The 20,049-nt window shown below is 48.7% G+C and overlaps 1 protein-coding gene across 1 annotated transcript in view; it reads left to right on the top strand.

Annotated features, from left to right (window-relative positions):
* LOC141076412 (uncharacterized) overlaps window positions 1–20,049 on the top strand; it is a 96,242-nt gene that overhangs the window by 57,004 nt on the left and 19,189 nt on the right. The window contains 1 exon segment of the mRNA XM_073563864.1: window positions 12,482–12,856. Within this exon segment, the coding sequence (XP_073419965.1) occupies window positions 12,482–12,856 (375 nt within the window).

Below are 20,049 nucleotides of genomic sequence, written 5' to 3'. Positions count from 1 at the left end.
GTGAGGCAGTGACACCATTTTTAATGCATGTATTCTGCCGGGCCAGGATAACTTTGAGGAAGCCCATCTATCCAGGTCCCTCTGGAAGTTTTGGATCAGTGGAGTGTAATTCCACCTAAACAGAGGTGACCTGTTGGCTGTTAAGTTGATACCCAGATATGTTAGATATTGTTCTTTGTGTATAAAGCCAAAATGGGAGGCTATATTAGTTTGCTCTGTCTTAGGAAAATTTACAAATAATGCTTCGGATTTATCAATGTTAATCTTTAACCCTGAGATCTTCTCAAATTCATGAAGGAGAGAAAACAAGTGAGGGAGTGTAGTGTGGGGACTTATTAATGTTAGCAGGAGATCATCCGCAAAGAGGCTGACTTTATATTGGTCTCCCATATTCTCAGGGCCCAGGATATTCTGATCTCTCCTTATTGCTTCCACAATGGGTTCCATTACAAGTGCAAAAAGAGCCAGAGATAGAGGACAGCCCTGCCTGGTACCCACTGAATATTAATTGGAGGGGGATGTGGTGACGGGAGTTTTACATAAGCGATAGGGCTGTCATATAACAATTGGAGGCACTTTATAAGTTTAGGGGAGAATCCGACTTCCGATAGAACCGTAAAGAGATATGTCCAGGACACCGAATCGAAAGCCCTCTCCATATCTAATGCAAGCAGGAGAAGTCGCTTTCGCTGTAGGTTAGTTGTATGAATAATATTTAACGCTCTCCTAATATTATCTGGGGCCTGTCGCGCTGGTATAAAACCAACCTGATCCCGATGGATGAGGTGAGAGAGGATTTTATTGATCCTGTTAGTCACAATGGATGTAAAGATTTTTAAGTCAATGTATAAGAGGGATACAGGTCTATAATTTGTTGTGAGATGATCTTTCTTAGGATTAGGGTGTTACACCGCTCCGCCATACTCACCCTGCCTCTGCTCCCACGCCGCAGTTGGCCTCTGCTCCCACGCCGCAGCCTCTCTCCACCCAACGGCCGCGGCGGTCACCTGAGACGGGCTTGCGACCGATGCCTTCCCTGCATGCTATGCGCATGCGCCATAGGCCGCGGCCGCGCCTCCTTCCTGCTTCTTATGCTCCGGCTGTGCCCTGACCTGGAAGCACCTTTGGACCAATGGCTGACCAGACGGGGCCATATCAGGCCGCTTCCCCCTGAGGGAGGCGTCTGATCGTTGTGTTTCCTAACACTCTGGCCTCGCTTCATTGTGTGCTCTTTGCTCCTGCAGTTTCGTTCTCGGCTGCTCTCCACAGCAGCCTCTCAGTCTAGCTACCTTTGCTCTTTGTTCTCGTCCGCAGTTCTGTCTCCAGTGTTCCAGCCGTCCTACTCCAGTCCAGTCTTCAGTGTTCCTGCCGTCTTACTCCAGTCCTGTCTCCAGTGTTCCAGCTGTCCTACTCCAGTCCTGCCTTCAGTGTGTCATGTCGGACACTGTTCACACCAGGGTGTCCGGCAGACAGCGGTAATACCCTGTTGGGTATTCTGTTCCAGTCGGGATAGGGTTAACCAGGTTGTCATGCTGGCTGAGGGCTGGGCCACGCCCTAGGTCTTTAAATAGTTTGTCCTGACTATGGGCGTCGCCGACTATAGCTTTAGCCTAGTGCTAGCAATACCGGTCAGCAGTGGTGGTGTTGGAGCGTCTGATATCTGGTGCAGTATATCCCTCAGTGGTTCTTTCTCCAATCTGTTATATATATATTTGGTTGCCCTTGCACATTATTGTATTCCCTTGTGTATTAACTGTGTGGTGTTTCTTTTACCCCTGTCCATACGTATTTGTGGGGTCTGGTGTCTGGTCCCCTCACTGGGTGGAGGGAGGTGGGTTCAGCTTAGGGCTGGACAGGAGACAGGGACAGGGTGGAGGCTCAGGCAGGCACACCTTCAGTGTAAACCCTGGGTAGAGGGACAGACAGGGTTCCCCTAGTCTGAGGGACATCGCAGGGGTCCCGGGGTTTTTGCCTAAAGTAACCTAGGCATTCCATGACATTATAGTCGGCCCAAATAATAAAGTAAAAAAAAAAAAAAAAAAAAAGGGAATATAGGGGTTACTTACTATGGATCCTATACTTTCCCTAACCAAGCAGCTGGAGGCTCTAGCCATACAGGTCACTGAACTCAGGGGGGCGGTCCAGCGACAAGGCCTGTCAGCTCCTGCAGTACCTGCTGAGGCTGAAGCCAGGGCAGCTGAGCCCAAGTTTCCCCTTCCTGAACGATTTGCTGGTGATCGTGGTAAGTTCACGGTGTTTCGTGAATCATGCAAATTGTATTTCCGTATGCGTCCACATTCCTCAGGTAATGAGGCTCAACGCGTGGGCTTGGTGATTTCTTTGCTGAGTGGTGACCCACAGGCCTGGGCCTTTTCACTCCCTTCAGACTCACCGGCATTTGAATCTGTAGATTTTTTTTTCTCTGCTCTGGGTTTGATCTATGACGATCCAGATAGATTAAACTTAGCAGAGTCTAAGATACGCTCACTGCTACAGGGTGATCGACCAGCTGAGGATTACTGCACGGAATTCCGGCGCTGGGCGGTGGACACGCAGTGGAATGACCCTGCGCTTAGAAGTCAATTTTTGCATGGGGTTTCTGGAAGGGTTAAACAGACTCTCCTAATGTATGAGACTCCCGCCTCTCTGGAGGCTGCGATGGCACTTGTAGTACGCATAGACCGACGTCTCCGTCAGGGGGCGCTGGTTTCGTTGCCTCCGGGAGGTGGGGGAGTGGTCGGTGAGGTTGCCGCGGGTGAATCCGTGGAACCCATGCAGATCGCTGGTATAGCACAGTCACCGAGTAACAAGCCTAAACGTCCTTGGCACAGAAGGCAGGGGCTCTGTTTTTTTTGTGGCAAAGGAGGACATTTTATTAACGCTTGCCCCCTGGTACCTAAGAAGGGCGCGCCGGCGGAAAACTGATAGGCTCAGAGGGTTTGGAGGAGTCTAGTCTGAGCCTTTGTGTATCCTCCGTCATGGTTTCCCAGTGTATGCTCCCTGCTAGGGTGGTACTTGGGGGGCAAATGCTCTCTATTACAGTATTTATTGATAGTGGCTCAGCTGCCAATCTCATTGATGAGAGGTTCGCGCATACAGCGGGATTTCCGGTGGAGAAATTGCCGAACCCCATCCGGGTGGTTACCATCAATGCTTCCCCGTTGTCTCAAGGGGAGATCACAGAGTGTGTGTTGGATATACAACTCCACATCGGAGTATTACACTCAGAGCGGGTAACTTGTAAGGTGCTTAGTAACTTACCGGCTCAGATGGTTCTGGGCTTTCCATGGTTGTCAATGCATAATCCTGTTATTGATTGGAAGACCCAGGACATAATTCAGTGGAGCAGGGAGTGTCAGGAGAGGTGCCTGGCTACATGTATTTCCGCTTTGACCCCCAGTATCCCGGAGCCGTTGCTGGGTTATGCGGATGTATTTTCTGAGAAGGGTTGTTTGGAACTACCACCGCATCGCCCCTACGACTGTGCTATTAGGTTGAAACCAGGGGCCAAGTTACCTAAAGCTAGAATGTTTAATATCTCAGGTCCCGAGAGGCTAGCTCTCAAGGAATACATTGCGGATAGCCTGAGCAAGGGTCATATTAGACCTTCCTCTTCTCCTCTGGCTGCTGGCTTCTTCTTTGTTAAAAAGAAGGATGGCGGTTTACGCCCGTGTCTGGATTTCAGAGAACTCAACCAGATTACGGTCCGTGATCCTTACCCTATGCCACTTATACCCGATTTATTCAACCAAGTGGTTGGTGCCAGGTGGTTCTCCAAACTGGACCTCAGGGGGGCGTACAATCTTATAAGAGTCCGTCAGGGGGATGAGTGGAAGACAGCGTTCAATACCCCTGAGGGTCACTTTGAGAGTTTGGTAATGCCGTTTGGGTTGACTATGGCACCGGCGGTCTTTCAACACTTCATTAATGATGTCTTCTCTCAGTTGTTGGGGAGGTTCGTTATAATTTATCTTGACGACATCCTCATTTTCTCTCGCGACCATGATACACATATAGAGCATGTTAGACAGGTTCTGCAGTTGCTCAGAGAGAACAGGCTCTATGTCAAGCTTGAAAAATGTGTGTTTTTCGTACAGGAGCTACCGTTCTTGGGTTATATAATCTCCGCCTCAGGTTTTAAGATGGACACCGCAAAGGTGCAGGCGGTACTACATTGGGATCGGCCTGATAATCTTAAGGCGCTTCAGTGATTTCTTGGCTTCTCCAATTACTATAGGAAATTTATTAAGAACTTCTCTATGATTGCCAAACCACTGACTGACATGACTAAGAAGGGTACCGACTTTTCTGACTGGTCTGAGCCTGCGGTACAGGCGTTTGAATTCCTCAAGAATAGTTTTGCCTCAGCGCCCATTCTGGTGCAGCCCGATGTCTCCTTACCGTTTGTCGTGGAGGTGGATGCGTCGGAGGTTGGAGTGGGGGCTGTACTGTCTCAGGGCCCTTCTTGGGCCAAGTTGCATCCGTGTGCCTTCTTCTCCAAGAAGCTGTCGCCTGCGGAGCGTAATTATGATATTGGCAACAGGGAACTATTGGCCATCAAATTGGCATTTGAGGAGTGGCGACACTTCTTGGAGGGGGCTGTTCATCAGATTACTGTGATAACCGACCATAAGAATTTGCTTTATTTAGAATCTGCTAAGCGCCTGTCCTCCAGACAGGCTCGCTGGGCATTATTCTTCACCCGGTTCAACTTCATTGTTACCTATCGCCCTGGGTCGAAGAATGTTAAGGCAGACGCTTTATCCTGGTGTTTTCCTGGTGGAGAGTTATGTGAAGAGCCGGTGCCTATTCTCCAAAAGGGTGTGGTGGTATCTGCCATCACGACAGAGATTGAGGCAGAGATTGCGGAGGCTCAGGAGGTGGTACCGCCGGGGTTGCCTGCTAATAAATCTTTTGTGCCGCTACATCTACGCTCTAGAGTGTTGGGCGAACATCACGACACGGTACTGGCAGGTCATCCAGGGGTTAAGAGCACTCTGGAACTGGTATCGCGTCGTTTTTGGTGGCCTAAAATCCGGCAGGATGTGGCCTCAAATGTGGCTGCCTGTAACACGTGCGCACGGGCCAAGACTCCTCGTTCCCGTCCCGCTGGTAGCTTGCAGCCTCTCGGGGTGCCCAGTAAGCCATGGACTGAGATTTCCATGGATTTTATTACTGACTTGCCCGCCTCGGCAGGGAACTCAGTCATTTTGGTAATTGTTGATAGGTTCCCCAAAATGTCACATTTCGTTGCTTTACCGTCTTTGCCCAATGCTAAGACTCTTGCTCAGATATTTATTCGCGAGGTGGTCAGACTTCATGGTGTCCCGTCTGACATTGTGTCTGATCGAGGTACGCAGTTTGTGGCAAAGTTTTGGAGAGCTTTTTGTTCTCGCCTTGGAATCAAATTATCTCATTCATCGGCTTTCCACCCTCAGTCGAATGGACAGACTGAGCGGATGAACCAAAACCTGGAGCAATACTTGCGCTGCTTTATTTCCGACAATCAGGAAGAGTGGTCAGCGTTTCTTCCTCTGGCAGAATTCGCAATAAACAACCATTGCCAGGAATCGTCTGGGGAATCTCCTTTTTTTTGTGTGTATGGTCAACATCCTCAATTTTGCACCTTGCGTCAGGGGTGCTCAGTTGGCGTCCCTGAGGAGGACCAGTTGGGAGCTCAATTGTCGTCTGTTTGGAGGAGAGTCAAGCAGCGCTTGTTGAAGGTGGGTTCCAGGTACAAACGGGTGGCTGACTGCAGACGTGTGCCAGGTCCGGACCTGTGTGTGGGTGATTGGGTGTGGTTATCTACTAGGAACATTAAGCTCAAGATACCGTCACTTAAGTTGGGTCCCAGGTTCATTGGCCCATTTAGAATCTCCGCAGTGATCAACCCCGTGGCATTTCGTTTGGAGTTGCCGGCTGTGTATAAGATTCATAATGTATTTCACAAAGCATTGCTAAAGAAGGTCGTGGGTTTGGTGGATGGTTCCCCCGGGCCACCACCTCCCGTCTTTGTGGATGGCGCATTGGAATTTGAGGTGTCCAAAGTGGTGGACTCTAGGGTTGTGCGTCGCACTCTACAGTACCTGGTCCACTGGCGTGGCTATGGTCCTGAGGAGAGGACATGGGTGCCGGCCTCTGACATTCATGCTGATCGACTGGTTAATATGTTCCATCGTCGCCATCTGGACAAGCCAGGTCCTCGACATGGTGAGGTTCCGGAGGTCCCTCGTAGAAGGCGGGGTACTGTCATGTCGGACACTGTTCACACCAGGGTGTCCGGCAGACAGCGGTAATACCCTGTTGGGTATTCTGTTCCAGTCGGGATAGGGTTAACCAGGTTGTCATGCTGGCTGAGGGCTGGGCCACGCCCTAGGTCTTTAAATAGTTCGTCCTGACTATGGGCGTCGCCGACTATAGCTTTAGCCTAGTGCTAGCAATACCGGTCAGCAGTGGTGGTGTTGGAGCGTCTGATATCTGGTGCAGTATATCCCTCAGTGGTTCTTTCTCCAATCTGTTATATATATATTTGGTTGCCCTTGCACATTATTGTATTCCCTTGTGTATTTACTGTGTGGTGTTTTCTTTTACCCCTGTCCATACGTATTTGTGGGGTCTGGTGTCTGTCCCCTCACTGGGTGGAGGGAGGTGGGTTCAGCTTAGGGCTGGACAGGAGACAGGGACAGGGTGGAGGCTCAGGCAGGCACACCTTCAGTGTAAACCCTGGGTAGAGGGACAGACAGGGTTCCCCTAGTCTGAGGGACATCACAGGGGTCCTGGGGTTTTTGCCTAAAGTAACCTAGGCATTCCATGACACAGTGTTCCTGCCGTCTTACTCCAGTCCTGTCTCCAGTGTTCCAGCTGTCCTACTCCAGTCCTGCCTTCAGTGTTCCAGCCGTCCTACTCCAGTCCTGCCTTCAGTGTTCCTGCTATCTTACTCCAGTCCTGTCTCAAGTGTTCCAGCCGTCCTACTCCAGTCCAGTCTTCTGTGTTCCTGCTGTCCTACTCCAGTCTCTGTCTTACTCCGGTCCATCCTGAGCTGCCCTTCTCGGTACCGGCTACTGTGGTATTCGAACCCCTGGGCCTGCTCCTAACGGTCCCTGTATAGGGGTCGGTTCCACCTGGCAGCTTGCCCGGGGCCCCTCGGTGCCACGGTCCAGAGGGTCCACTCCCAGAGTTTCCTGCTCCAGACCACCCACGCTAACATAGGGATTACAGTTACATGCGCCATGTAGAGCTCAGGGGGCAGCTGTGAGCCATTTAGTAGTGAATTACAGAGGTTTTTATATGTGGTGTCAGCACATCGCTGCATTTTTTATAATATATTGCTGTAAGACCATCCGGCCCTGGGGCCTTTCCTCTTTTTAGTTTTTTGAGTGATGAAACTATTTCCTCCTCAGAGATGTGTAAATGGAGTTGTTGTGCCGTGGACTCAGGTTAGGTAGATGTAGTGTGTGAAGGAATGACTCCAGTAGTGAGGGGGGGGTGATTGTGGGGCGAATACAAACTCTGGGGGTATTCATTATAAGTGCTATACATGACATCGGGGTGGGCTGAGATCTGACCCTTAGGGTCTTTTATAGAGGAGATTATATGCAGTGACTCTCTCATTCTGAGCTTACGAGCGGCATCTTATTAGGCTTATTGGCATGGTGATAAAACGCGGCTTTACTCCAAGTTAGCGCCTCTCCGTTCTGGTGGTGAGAATGGCGTCTAATTGTCATTTCATATCTTGTATTTGTGTAGATAAGTATAGGGGTGAAGAGCGCTGATTGGCCAATTCTCACTCCTGCAGTTTCTCCTCCAGTCTGGGCTGTAATTCAGACCTTTCTTCTTCCTGTTGGCCGATAACTAATCACAGAACCGGGAATAGATTTTCTGTGCGCGAGTCACATTGCTCCAAGTGAGGCCTCCTCCGCTGTGTGAGTTTAGGGGAAATTTGTTATATCTTCTCTTATAGCGGTTACATTAGAGATTTGGGCATTTTAGCTCCTGGTGTGGAGTCGATAGCACAATCATATGCCGCCATATAGTAGACGGCCGGTAACTGGTGAGAATTCCCTCATGTGTGGGGTCTATTTCCCTCCAGAGAAACCACACGTTACATTCCACACATAACACTGTGTAGAGAAGGCGGCGCGGGGTAATTGTGCCAGTAGTGAGGGGCGAATAATGGCGGGAATGTCACTGACTGAGGAGAAGGTTCCATGGAGGTCTGCACTCCGGAGATCATGTGACCCCTGACTCCTCCCCTCCTGTGACCTCATCACAGGTCCTGTGCACAGAGCAGCCATATATGTGGAGTGCGGCTCTGCAGGTGGAGGTATGTGGAGATTCTCCTCTATTACTGAGCGCGGGGGACATTAACCCCTTCTGCATTGAGACTCTTTATAAGAATCATCACGTTTCTGTTTCCTGTAATAGATACATATGACCCCACTATGGAGGACAGGCAGTGAGGAGACGGAGTGTTCTCATAGTACAGGGCCCCTTTCTTTTCCCCACACAGTGTAATGCCCCCATTATGCCCCTGTAAGCCGGTGACCGGATACAACACAGACAAACTGGAAGTAACAATATAATTATTTATTTCCCTGATAATGGGAATTGTGGTCACTATGGCAACAGTAAAATTAAAATGTTCCCTCATTAGCAGCTTGCCATACACACATTATATTGTTCCCACAGTACTGCCCTCTATATGCACAAGATGGTTCCATCCACCCCACCGACAACCTCACAACTAATTTTCATATACTCACTTCGCCTCATTCTTGGTGCAGATACTAATGAACCCAGGACCTATGAGATATTTACCATACAATAGTTGGATAGGCAGGAGTGTATCATCCATAAAGGTAGCCCACTCGGTTGCTGTGATGCCCATACAGTGAGAGGGCTCGTGGGGTTTGGTATTGGTCACCCTCTCCTTCCCATCATCACAATTTCAGCGATATCCACACTCCCATGACGGTGACACCATTGAATAGAATAGTGAGTCAGGGAGTCCAAAGCTCCTGATCCACCATTCAGCCTTCACCTGTGAGTCTGAGACTCCGTGCACTGCAGGCACAATGGCGTCACTACATCACACCTGTAGTATGGAGCCTCAGTACTCACACCGCACAGACTGGAGCAGCGCACCTCGGGAACGGGGTTGGAGGAATAGTGTGTGTGTGTGTGTTTTTTAATATATAATCTTGCCCAGCCTGGCCCCCTTTATTTTATAATATGCCCCAGCCTGGCCCCCTTTATTTTATGATATGCCCCAGCCTGGCCCCCTTTATTTTATGATATGCCCCAGCCTGGCCCCCTTTATTTTATGATATGCCCCAGCCTGGCCCCCTTTATTTTATGATATGCCCCAGCCTGGTCCCCTATGTCCCTTTTCTAGCCTGGCCCCCAGATATCCATCCCGCACCCCCAGCTATACATACTGGCCCTCATATGTCTCTTATCCTGCCCCCTATATATCTGTCCTGGACCACCATATATCCTTCCTGGTCCCTTTTCCTGGCTCCCCAATATTTCCATCCTGGCACCCCATATATCTGCATCCTGTTCTCTTGTCCTGCCCCACATATATTCAACCTGGCCCCCCCATATATATCCATCCTAGCCCGCATGTGTCTCTATCCTGGCCCCCATTTGTATCCATCCTGGCCCCCCATGTTAATCCATCCTTTCCCCCTATGTGTATCCATCCTGTCACCCCATGTGTATCCATCCTGGCTCTCCCATGTGTATCCATCCTGGCCCCCCATGTGTATCCATCCTGGCCCCCCATGTGTATCCATCCTGGCCCCCCATGTGTATCCTTCCTGGCCCCCCATGTGTATCCATCCTGGCACCCCCCATGTGTAGCCATCCTGGCACCCCATATGTATCCATCCTGGCCCCCATGTGTATCCATCCTGCCCCCCCATGTGTATCCATCCTGCCCCCCCTATGTGTATCCATCCTGGCCCCCCTATGTGTATCCATCCTGGCCCCCCTATGTGTATCCATCCTGGCTCCCCTATGGGTATTCATCCTGGCCCCCCTATGTGTATCCATCCTGGCCCCCCTATGTGTATCCATCCTGGCCCCCCTATGTGTAGCCATCCTGGCACCCCATGTGTATCCATCCTAGCCTCCCTATGTGTATACATCCTGGCCCCCCCATGTGTAACCATCCTGGCATCCCTATGTGTAGCCATCCTGGCACCCCATGTGTATCCATCCTAGCCCCCCATGTGTATCCATCCTAGCCCTCCTATGTGTAGCCATCCTGGCACCTCCATGTGTATCCATCCTAGCCCCCCTATGTGTAGCCATCCTGGCACCCCATGTGTATCCATCCTAGCCCCCCTATGTGTATCCATCCTGGCCCCCCATGTGCATCCATCCTGTCCTCCCTATGTATAGCCATCCTGGCACCCCATGTGTATCCATCCTAGCCCCCCCATGTGTATCCATCCTGGCACCCCATATGTATCTGTCCTGGCCCTTTGTCCTGGCTTCATGTACAGAGAGAGAGGACAAAAAAATTCCTCTTACCCTCCTGCGCTTCCAGCATTGTGCGGTGTCCTCCTCCTCTGCAGGTCCAGAGTGCACATAGTAAAATGGCCGCCGATGTATCACAGGCCAGCGGTGAATGTTTGCGCATGTCACTTGTGTTAGGCGCCGGATTCCTGCAGCTACACAACAGGAATCCAGAGCCTCACATGCTGCTCTGCAGCAAGTCATTCCTGAGGCTAAGTTCCTCTGCCGCTCCACTGAGCATGCTCGCGAGACGATCTCCCATTGGAGGTCGGGAGTCACATGCTCAGGTCCTTCTTCAGATCTGATTGGTCCATCTCAGAGATCTGGAAGGTCCCGGCAGCGCATGGCTATAAAAGGTCGCTGAGACCTGTGAGTCTAACAGGCTCGGCGTTTATGTTTATGTTACAGCGCCTCTGTGAGTTAACAGAGTCCGCTCTACGAAAATCGGGTGACGTTGAACCCGTGCACATTATACCTCCATATAGCGCATCTGCCTTTAATTAGCAGCAGTGTTAACACCTTCTGCACGGTGGACCCCGAGCGGCGAACGCACTTTTTTATTTATTTAGTGCGTTCCGCCGTTCCTAACATTATACTAGCGCCAGGGTCTGGCTAATAATGGCGGACCAGCAGCAGCTACAGCAGTACATTCGGCAGCTGGAGGACAGGTTGGCAGCCCTCGAGAGCTCCACCTCAGCTGCGGATGCTGCTGCGGTCGCTGCTCAGACACTTGCAGAAGCTGTCTTCCAGGCGCCCATGTCCATGCCCATGCCGACAATTTCCTGCCTCCCGTTGCCCGATAAATTTTCTGGTGACAGCACCACCTTTAGGGGTTTCGTGAGCCAGTGTACTATCCAGCTCCAGTTACTGGCCATGCGATTCCCTACAGAGCTGGCTAAGGTGGGGTTTATCGTCTCCCTCCTGTCGGGCAGGGCGCTGGAGTGGGCTACGCCACTATGGGAGCGTGATGACCCTGTGGTACTGAGCGCAGCTCAGTTTCTAAAATCACTAAAGCAGGTCTTTTTGGGGCCCCGGGTCACTCACGATACCGCTCTCCAGTTACTTGCGATAACGCAGGGATCCCTGTCGCTTTCATGTCCATCTGTGCTGATATCTGTTGGAATTTCTTCCTCTTTAATATACACACATAACTCATCACTCTCCTTTTTAATATCATCACCTATGACAACGATCTGGAAATCACCTAGGCTTTCATCCTTATGATCTTGTGATCCACTGCGATTTTCTACTGGACAAGCCTGGGAATAATGAGCTCAAAGACATGGCTCAGGTGGAATTCTCTTGATGAATCCTGGATTCCCCTTGCTGGATCCTGGATGTCTCTTGCTGGGTCCTCCGGGTGATGTGAGGGTCTGGTGATTCTTAATGACATCCTTGTACACTTCTAAATATTCCTGGTCCTCTACAGTCAGCAGCTGAATAATCTTGCTGGTGAGTTGTAGGATCTTTTTATTTTTTTATCTTCATTTAGTGAATGTGGTAGAGGCTTCATGATGGGATCCTGGGTAATGCTCAGTCTTCCAGATTCTGTCTTGATGGCTGTGAAATTGTCTCCGGTGAGCAGGTAGATTATCTCCAGTGTGAGGTTTAATATCTTCTCAGACATTCGACTATTGTCCTTTTGCCATTTTGGTTTAGGCTGTCAGTTAATGAATGCAGTAACAGTCCTAAACAGACCTAGAAAACAGACCATGTGATATCACCAGTCCCTGCCCGCCTCATCAATGTCTTCTCTCCGGTTTCCCTACCTAGCCGTCGCCAGGAAGTTACTAACAGGGAAATGAAGCAACTTCCTGTGGCAGTGACTCTCGCTGTGGTTGGACATTGATGACGTCAGAGTCACGTGCTACTCTCAGCTAGAAGTCCAGGTGACTGAGTGATCACCTGACTGGTGTGTCTGTACCACGTGATCGCCTGTTGCTGCAGCTAAATGAAGATAAAGAAAAAAAAGATCCTACAACTCACCAGCAAGATCATTCAGCTGCTGACTGTAAAGGACCAGGAATATTTAGAAATGTTCAAGGATGTCATTAAGAATCACCAGACCCTCACATCACCCGGAGGACCCAGCAAGAGACATCCAGGATCCAGCAAGGGGAATCCAGGATTCAGCAAGAGAATTCCACCTGAGCCATGTCTTCGAGCTCATTATTCCCAGGCTTGTCCAGTAGAAAATCGCAGTGGACCACAAGATCATAAGGATGAAAGCCTAGGTGATTTCCAGATCGTTGTCATAGGTGATGATATTAAAAAGGAGAGTGATGAGTTATGTGTGTATATTAAAGAGGAAGAAATCCCTGTCGGTCAGTCAGTACGCCGTCCGTTTCCGGACACTGGCTTCCGAGCTAGAGTGGCCTGATAAAGCACTCATCCCTGTGTTCTGGAAAGGGTTGGCTGAGCATGTCAAAGATGCTTTATCCACCAGGGAGGTCCCCACAAGCCTGGAAGAGTTGATAGCGATCTCCACCCGTATTGACCTCTGGTTTACGGAGCGCGGGCTGGAGCGTACTCAATTCAGAGAGAAGCTTAGGTCGGCTCCCGACTTCTCTAAATTTCTGGAACCCCCAGATCTGGAAGTTTTACCTCCTGAGCCCATGGACGTGTCTCGTACCGGTCTGAAACCGCGTCCGGCACAGGGCTCCACTTGCTGCTACCTGTGTCAACAGTCGGGCCACCTGGCTAACAGGTGTCCGCAGCGGTCGAAAAAACGTTCACCTACAGTGGCAGTTGGTGGAGATCTACCTAATATGAAAACTTTCTCCTCCAAACCAGTATTTCGAGGGACGTTAGATAGTGGAGCTTCTACCTGGGAGGTAGAGGTCACAGTGGACTCTGGGGCAGAAGGAAACTTTATGTCTTCAGCCTTCGCCCAAAAGCACGCCATTCCACTCACCCGTGACCGTTAGAGTGGTCAACGGATCTATCTTCCCGTCTCAGATTACCCACCAAACAGAACCCCTGGGGTTCTCAATCTCCCCGTCTCATCGCGAGACTTTGTCCCTGCTCATTATGCCTAAGGGCATCGACCAGGTGCTTCTCAGACTCCCTTGGCTCCGTTGCCATTCCCCTGATATAGAGTGATCCTCGTGGAATATACTGGGCTGGAGCAAGGACTGTGTGGGAAGGTGCATGGGGGGGGCAGTGTCCAAGTAACCTCTGCGGAGGTGCCCGCCGATCATTCCGCGCCCCTCACTGGGAATCTGAGGTCCATGGTTCCAGTCATCCCTGAGCCAGTGCCGCCGAGCAAGACCTTTGTCCCGCCTCACCTGCGGTCCAAGGTTCTCGCGTGGGCACACACGTCCAGGGTGGGTGGTCACTTTGGTTACAAGCGGACCACTAAACTCCTGGCTAGCTCTTATTGGTGGCCGCACAGGGCTCGGGACACTAAAAACTATATCCAGGCATGCGCCTCTTGCGCTCGGAATAGCTTCTCTAAACAGAGGCTGGCTGGGTTACTGTATCCCTTGCCGGTGGCAGAACAGGCAAAGGAGGTCCAGGACAGTCTGGGTCGCACCCCGGATGTCACTCAAATCTCTAAAATGAGAATGAAGACACCCACCGACACACTTCGGCACCCCGCTCCATCTTCGGCTCCTGGCGACTTAGCCATCCCTGACGCCTTCCACATGTCCCTTCTCAAACCGATTCACATGTCCCGGTTTTTCAAGTCATCTGCCGGGGCATCAGGCTGGTCTTCGGACGAACCTGAGGCCTACGCCTCTGTGGGACACAAGGTGGTACATGGCAAAAAACTTTGCTTGGTGGGTTGGAAGGCTCAGGAGGGAGGGGGCCCTAGGAGGGTAATGTTAGACGCCGGATTCCTGCAGCTACACAACAGGAATCCAGAGCCTCACATGCTGCTCTGCAGCAAGTCATTCCTGAGGCTAAGTTCCTCTGCCGCTCCACTGAGCATGCTCTCGAGACGATCTCCCATTGGAGGTTGGGAGTCACGTGCTCAGGTCCTTCTCCAGATCTGATTGGTCCATCTCAGAGATCTGGAAGGTCCCGGCAGCGCACGGCTATAAAAGGTCCGCATGGCCGCTCGGCCATGCGCTAGTATAGACTCTTCTTGCTAGATGTGTGAATGGTGATGGATGTATGATTCTGGTGACTGACTTATTAATATTCCCTCCCTCTGATATTACGCATGTGGATAGGGAACTATAGAAAGAGTCAGCGCCAGTCAGTGGCGAGCCATAGGCCACTGTGCACACCGCACCTCTACACTAGTGTCCGGTGGTGTCTCGTCTCTCATGGCACTATCACATAGCGGCTGTGTCTGCCACCGCGCTGCATTCAGCAGCAATTACCGGCGTCCGTAGTAGCGACGTCGCACGCACGGTAGGTCTAGACGGACACCGTCCCCTGTCTTGGACCCGTGTCCTGTGACCTGACACCGTGCGTGCAATTTCGCTGAGACCTGTGAGTCTAACAGGCTCGGTGTTTATGTTTATATTACAGCGCCTCTGTGAGTTAACAGAGTCCGCTCTGTGCACATCGGGTGACGTTGAACCCGTGCGCATTTTACCGCCATATAGCGCGTCTGCCATTAATTAGCAGCAGTGTTAACACCTTCTGCACGGTGGACCCCGAGCAGCGAACGCACTTTATTATTTACTTAGTGCGTTCCGACGATCCTAACAACTTGCGGTGCATGGCACTGACGTCATATGCGCACACTCTTCAGTATTGATCGGGACGTACGCCGCAGCGGTTCAGGTAATGAGCGCTACATGCGTGCACCCCTGCACATACTCTGCCTGCGCCTTTAAATGGCCCACACTGCTGAAAACCAGTCATCCTGTTTCTGCAGCTAAAAACACCCCATAACATGATGCTGCCACCACCATGTTTCACTGTTGGGATTGTATTGGGCAGGTGATGAGCAGAGCCTGTTTTTTTCCACATATACCGCTTAGAATTATCACCAAAAAGTTTTATCTTCGTCCCATCAGACCAGAGAATCTTATTTCTTATAGTCTGGGAGTCCTTCATTTGTTTCTTAGCAAACTCTATGTGGGCTTTCATATGTCTTGCACTGAGGAGAGGCTTCGGTTGGGCCACTCTGCCATAAAGGCTTGACTGGTGGAGGGCTGCAGTGATAGTTGATTTGTGAAAATTTCTTCCATCTCCCTACTACATCTGTGGAGCTCAGCCACAGTGATCTTGGGGTTCTTCTTTATCTCTCTCACTAAGGCTCTTCTCCCACGATTGCTCATTTTGGCTGGACAGCCAGGTCTAGAAAAACTTCTGGTGGTCCCAAACGTCTTCCATTTAAGGATTATGGAGGCCACTGTGCTCTTAAGGACCTTGAGTACTGCAGACATTCTTTTGTAATGTTGACCACATCTGTGCCTTGCCACAATTCTGTCTCTGAGCTCCTTGGCCAGTTCCTTTGACCTCATGATTCTCATTTGGTGTGACATGCACTGTGAGCTGTGAGGTCTTATATAGACAGGTGTGCGCCTTTACAAATCAAGTCCTATCAGTTTAATTACACACAGCTGGACTCCAATGAAGGAGTTGAACCATCTCAAGGAGGATCACAAGGAAATGGACAGCATGTGACTTAAATATGAGTGTCTGTCAAAGGGTCTGAATACTTACGACCATGTGATATTTCAGTTTTTCTTTTTTAATAAATTTGCAAAAATGTCTACATTTCTGTCAAGATGGGGTGCAGAGTGTACATTAATGAGAAAAAAATGAACTTTTTAGAATTTACCAAATGACTGCAATGAAACAAAGAGTGAAAATTTAACCCCTTAATGACAGCCAATACGTCTTTTAACTGACCTGAGATATAAGAGAATATCTCCATACAGGTGACCATCCAGCAGCGGTCGGCTGTCCACTATATCTGACAACTTGATGTATCATAAACGATCAGTGTTGTCACCATCCATATCTGTTTAACCCCTTAGTTGCTGCTGTCAAAAGTGACTACATCAAATAAATGGTTAATAGATTGTGGGGGCTTCCGCTTTAATCTAATTGACACACCGAGATCATGATTGTGTGGTCCTGATGTTTGCCATAGCAGTTCATAGCCAAATAGCGGCCTTAGGGTGTGTGCACACGCTGTGGATTCTGCTGCCGTGTACAGCACCGTAATATCCTATGGGAAATGGAAACCACAGTGCAGACGGTGCGGATTTTTCCGTGTGGATTTGCTGCGATTTCTAATCCACAGAAAGAATTGACATGTCAATTCTTTCTGCGGATTCCGCTGCGGTTTACCATCTCCTCCATTGTAGAGGTGATAAACCGCAGGGTAATCCGCAGATAAACCGCAGGTCTTTTCACCTGCGGTTTTACCTGCGGATTTTGCTAAATCCGCGCGGATGAATCCACAGCAGAATCCGCAGCGTGTGCACACACCCTTAGAGTCTCCCGGCTATAGGTTCAGAAGTCAGCGACATTTAGGTGGTAAAAAACACGTTTTCATTCCTGCTATACCGCTTTGCATTAATTCCTGAAAATCACATGAAGGGTTAATAAACTACCTGACAGCAGTTTTCAATATGTCGAGGGGTGCTGTTTTTAAAATGGTATCACGTTTGGAGTTTCCCAATATATAGCTCCCCAACGTCACTTCAAACCTGGATAGGTCCCTCAAAAAATACATTTTGTAAATTTCCTTGAAAAAATGAAAAATTACTGCTACATTTTTAAATCTTCTAAAAGGCTAACAAAATAAGTTAGTGTTTTAAAAATGGTGCTGATGTAAAGCAGACATGTGGGAAATGTTATTTATTAATGTTTTTCTGTGGAATGACTATCTGGATTAAAGGGATAATCATTCAAAGTTTGAAAATTGCAATTTTTTTTACATTTTTGTCAAGTTTCTGATATTTTTTTATAAATAAACTGAAAACATGTCAACCTAAATTTACCATTATCATAAATTATAATATGTCACGAAAAACAATCTCAAAATAGCTGGGATTTGTTGAAGCGTTCCAGAGTTATCACCACATAAAGTGACATTGGTCAGAATTTTAAAAATTGGCCCCGTCACTAAGGGGTTAAAGGGGTCTGAATACTTTCAGAACCCACTGTACTTACAGTATAAATATATATATGCTTTCCATATAGTGTCAGATATTTCTTGTTGCTGAAACTGTGTTTTTTTTCCACTTTAAACCTTTTTTAAACCCCTCTGATCAGTGCGATCACACAACATACAAGCCTCTGATGGCTCCGGTGATGCCCTGTACTACTGTAGTGCCGTGTATCATCACTGCCTGTCAGTGTAATACTAACGGCCCCATACACATGAGATCAGAGTTGGCTGAACGGTCATTTGGCAGACGGCGATCTCTCCCGACTCCCCCATACACACAAATATTCCAGCTTTCCTGTGGTCTGTATGAGAGAGTCGCCTCCAGACTCCTCTAGAGGAGGATTATCTACAGGAAGAACAAACGGATTATCCTCTGAAATTCAGGATGCCAGATCCTTCTCTGCCCTGACATCACCTGTCAGGAGGCCCCCAAATACATTATATGGTCGGCCAAACCCCCCGAAATCAGTGCTTTCATGGAACTTTAGTGTAATGTGTATGGGGGGCGTTATAAGGTAACTTATTGGACGCTGCCTCTGGCCCGGCCTAATAGACCTTCATACATTGCAGCCCAGACACCATTATTAGGCATGTAAGTATCGCAGTAACTAGGCCGCCCCATACTATCGAGTACTTGGGGGCGGGGGGCATTCAGCCGAACTCTGTCACACCTTCTTAGATGCCATGTTTGCTTCTCACAGCAGCAAGTGGTTAAACTGTCAGTGATTTGTTGAAGCCTCATCTGTGCCGTCCCTGCGGTGTACATCTATGTTCTGGAGCCCAAAAAGATTCATTTCTCTTTAATAAATGTTTAACATGTTAAAAAATATATAATGTGTCTTCTGCTTTTTGCATATTTTTTTTCTTCTCACAAGAATTGTTGGAGCCAATTTTCTTAGAAACATTTTAATATCGGCTTTTTCTGGAGTTTTTCTTGTAATATAGGAAAGCCTAAGGCCAGAAATAATCCCCATAAATCACTGTACATGGAGACTTTGGGGTCAGATCATTTCTGTCCGTTGTGTTTATGGAAACAAAAAATCTTTTCTAAAAGCTTCAAACTTCTGTGTGTGACTCAGAGCTGAGATCTAACGTGATAGAAGATTCCAGTGCGGGGAAGACGGGAAACCTTCATATAGACGGCCGGTGGGGATGGAGGCAGTGACCGACTCTGGCCAAATCTGTCTCTAGAGCCGTAGTAGAAGATCATAGAATCGTAGAGTTGGAAGGGACCTCCTGGGCCATCTGGTCCAACCCCCTGCTCAAAGCAGGATTCGCTAAATCTTCCCAGTCAGATGCCTGTCCAGCCTCTGTTTGAAGACTTCCCTTGAAGGAGAACTCACCACTTCTCGTGGCAGCCTGTTCCACTCATTGATCACTCTAACTGTCAAAAAGTTTTTTCTAAAATCTAGTCTGTGTCTCCTCCCCTTCAGTTTCATCCCATTGCTTCTAGTCTTTCCTTGTGCAAATGAGAATAAAGTTGTTCCTTCTACAATGTGACAGCCCTTGAGATATTTGTAGACAGCTATTAAGTCTCCTCTCAGTCTTCTCTTTTGCAAACTAAACATTCCCAAATCCTGCAACCTTTCCCCATAAGACAGGGTTTGCAGACCAGTCACCATTCTGGTCGCTCTTTTCTGAACTTGCTCCAGTTTGTTGATGTCTTTTTTAAAATGTGGTGCCCAAAACTGGACACAATATTCCAGATGAGGTCTGACCAAAGAGGAGTAGAGGGAAATAATGACTTCACGTGATCTAGACTGTATGCTTCTGTTAATACATCCTAGAATTGCATTTGCCTTTTTTGCTGCTGCATCACACTGTTGACTCATATTCAGTCTGTGATCTATTAGTATACCCAAGTCTTTTTCACATGTGCTGTCACTTAGCCCTATTCCTCCCATTCTATATATGCTTTTTTCATTTTTATTGCCCAGATGTAGTACTTTGCATTTCTCCCTGTTAAAAACCATTCTGTTAGTTGCTGCCCACTTCTCCAGTTTATTTAAATCTTTTTGAATCCTCTCTCTCTCTTCTCTAGTATTAGCTATCCCTCCTAGCTTTGTGTCATCAGCAAATTTGATCAGTTTACCCTCAATTCCTTCATCTAAATCATTGATAAAGATGTTGAACAATACAGGGCCCAGGACAGAGCCCTGTGGTACCCCACTTGAGACATTCCTCCAACTGGATGTGCAGCCATTTACAACCACTCTTTGGGTCCGATCAATAAGCCAGTTATGAATCCACCTAACAGTTGCCTTGTCCATTCCATACTTAGTCATTTTTTCAATAAGGATTGTGTGAGATACTTTGTCAAATGCTTTGCTGAAGTCAAGATATACTATATCTACAGCATTTCCTTGATCCACCCAATCAGTGATACCATCATAGAAGGAAATTAAGTTAGTCTGACATGACTTATTAGTTACAAACCC

Source organism: Dendrobates tinctorius, unplaced genomic scaffold, assembly GCF_039654945.1.
Source record: "Dendrobates tinctorius isolate UK_male_01 unplaced genomic scaffold, ASM3965494v1 ptg000404l, whole genome shotgun sequence".
Classification (NCBI taxonomy): Eukaryota; Metazoa; Chordata; class Amphibia; order Anura; family Dendrobatidae; genus Dendrobates; species Dendrobates tinctorius.
The sequence above is the reverse complement of the archived record's forward strand: the minus strand, read 5'-3'. Positions and strand labels throughout refer to the sequence as shown.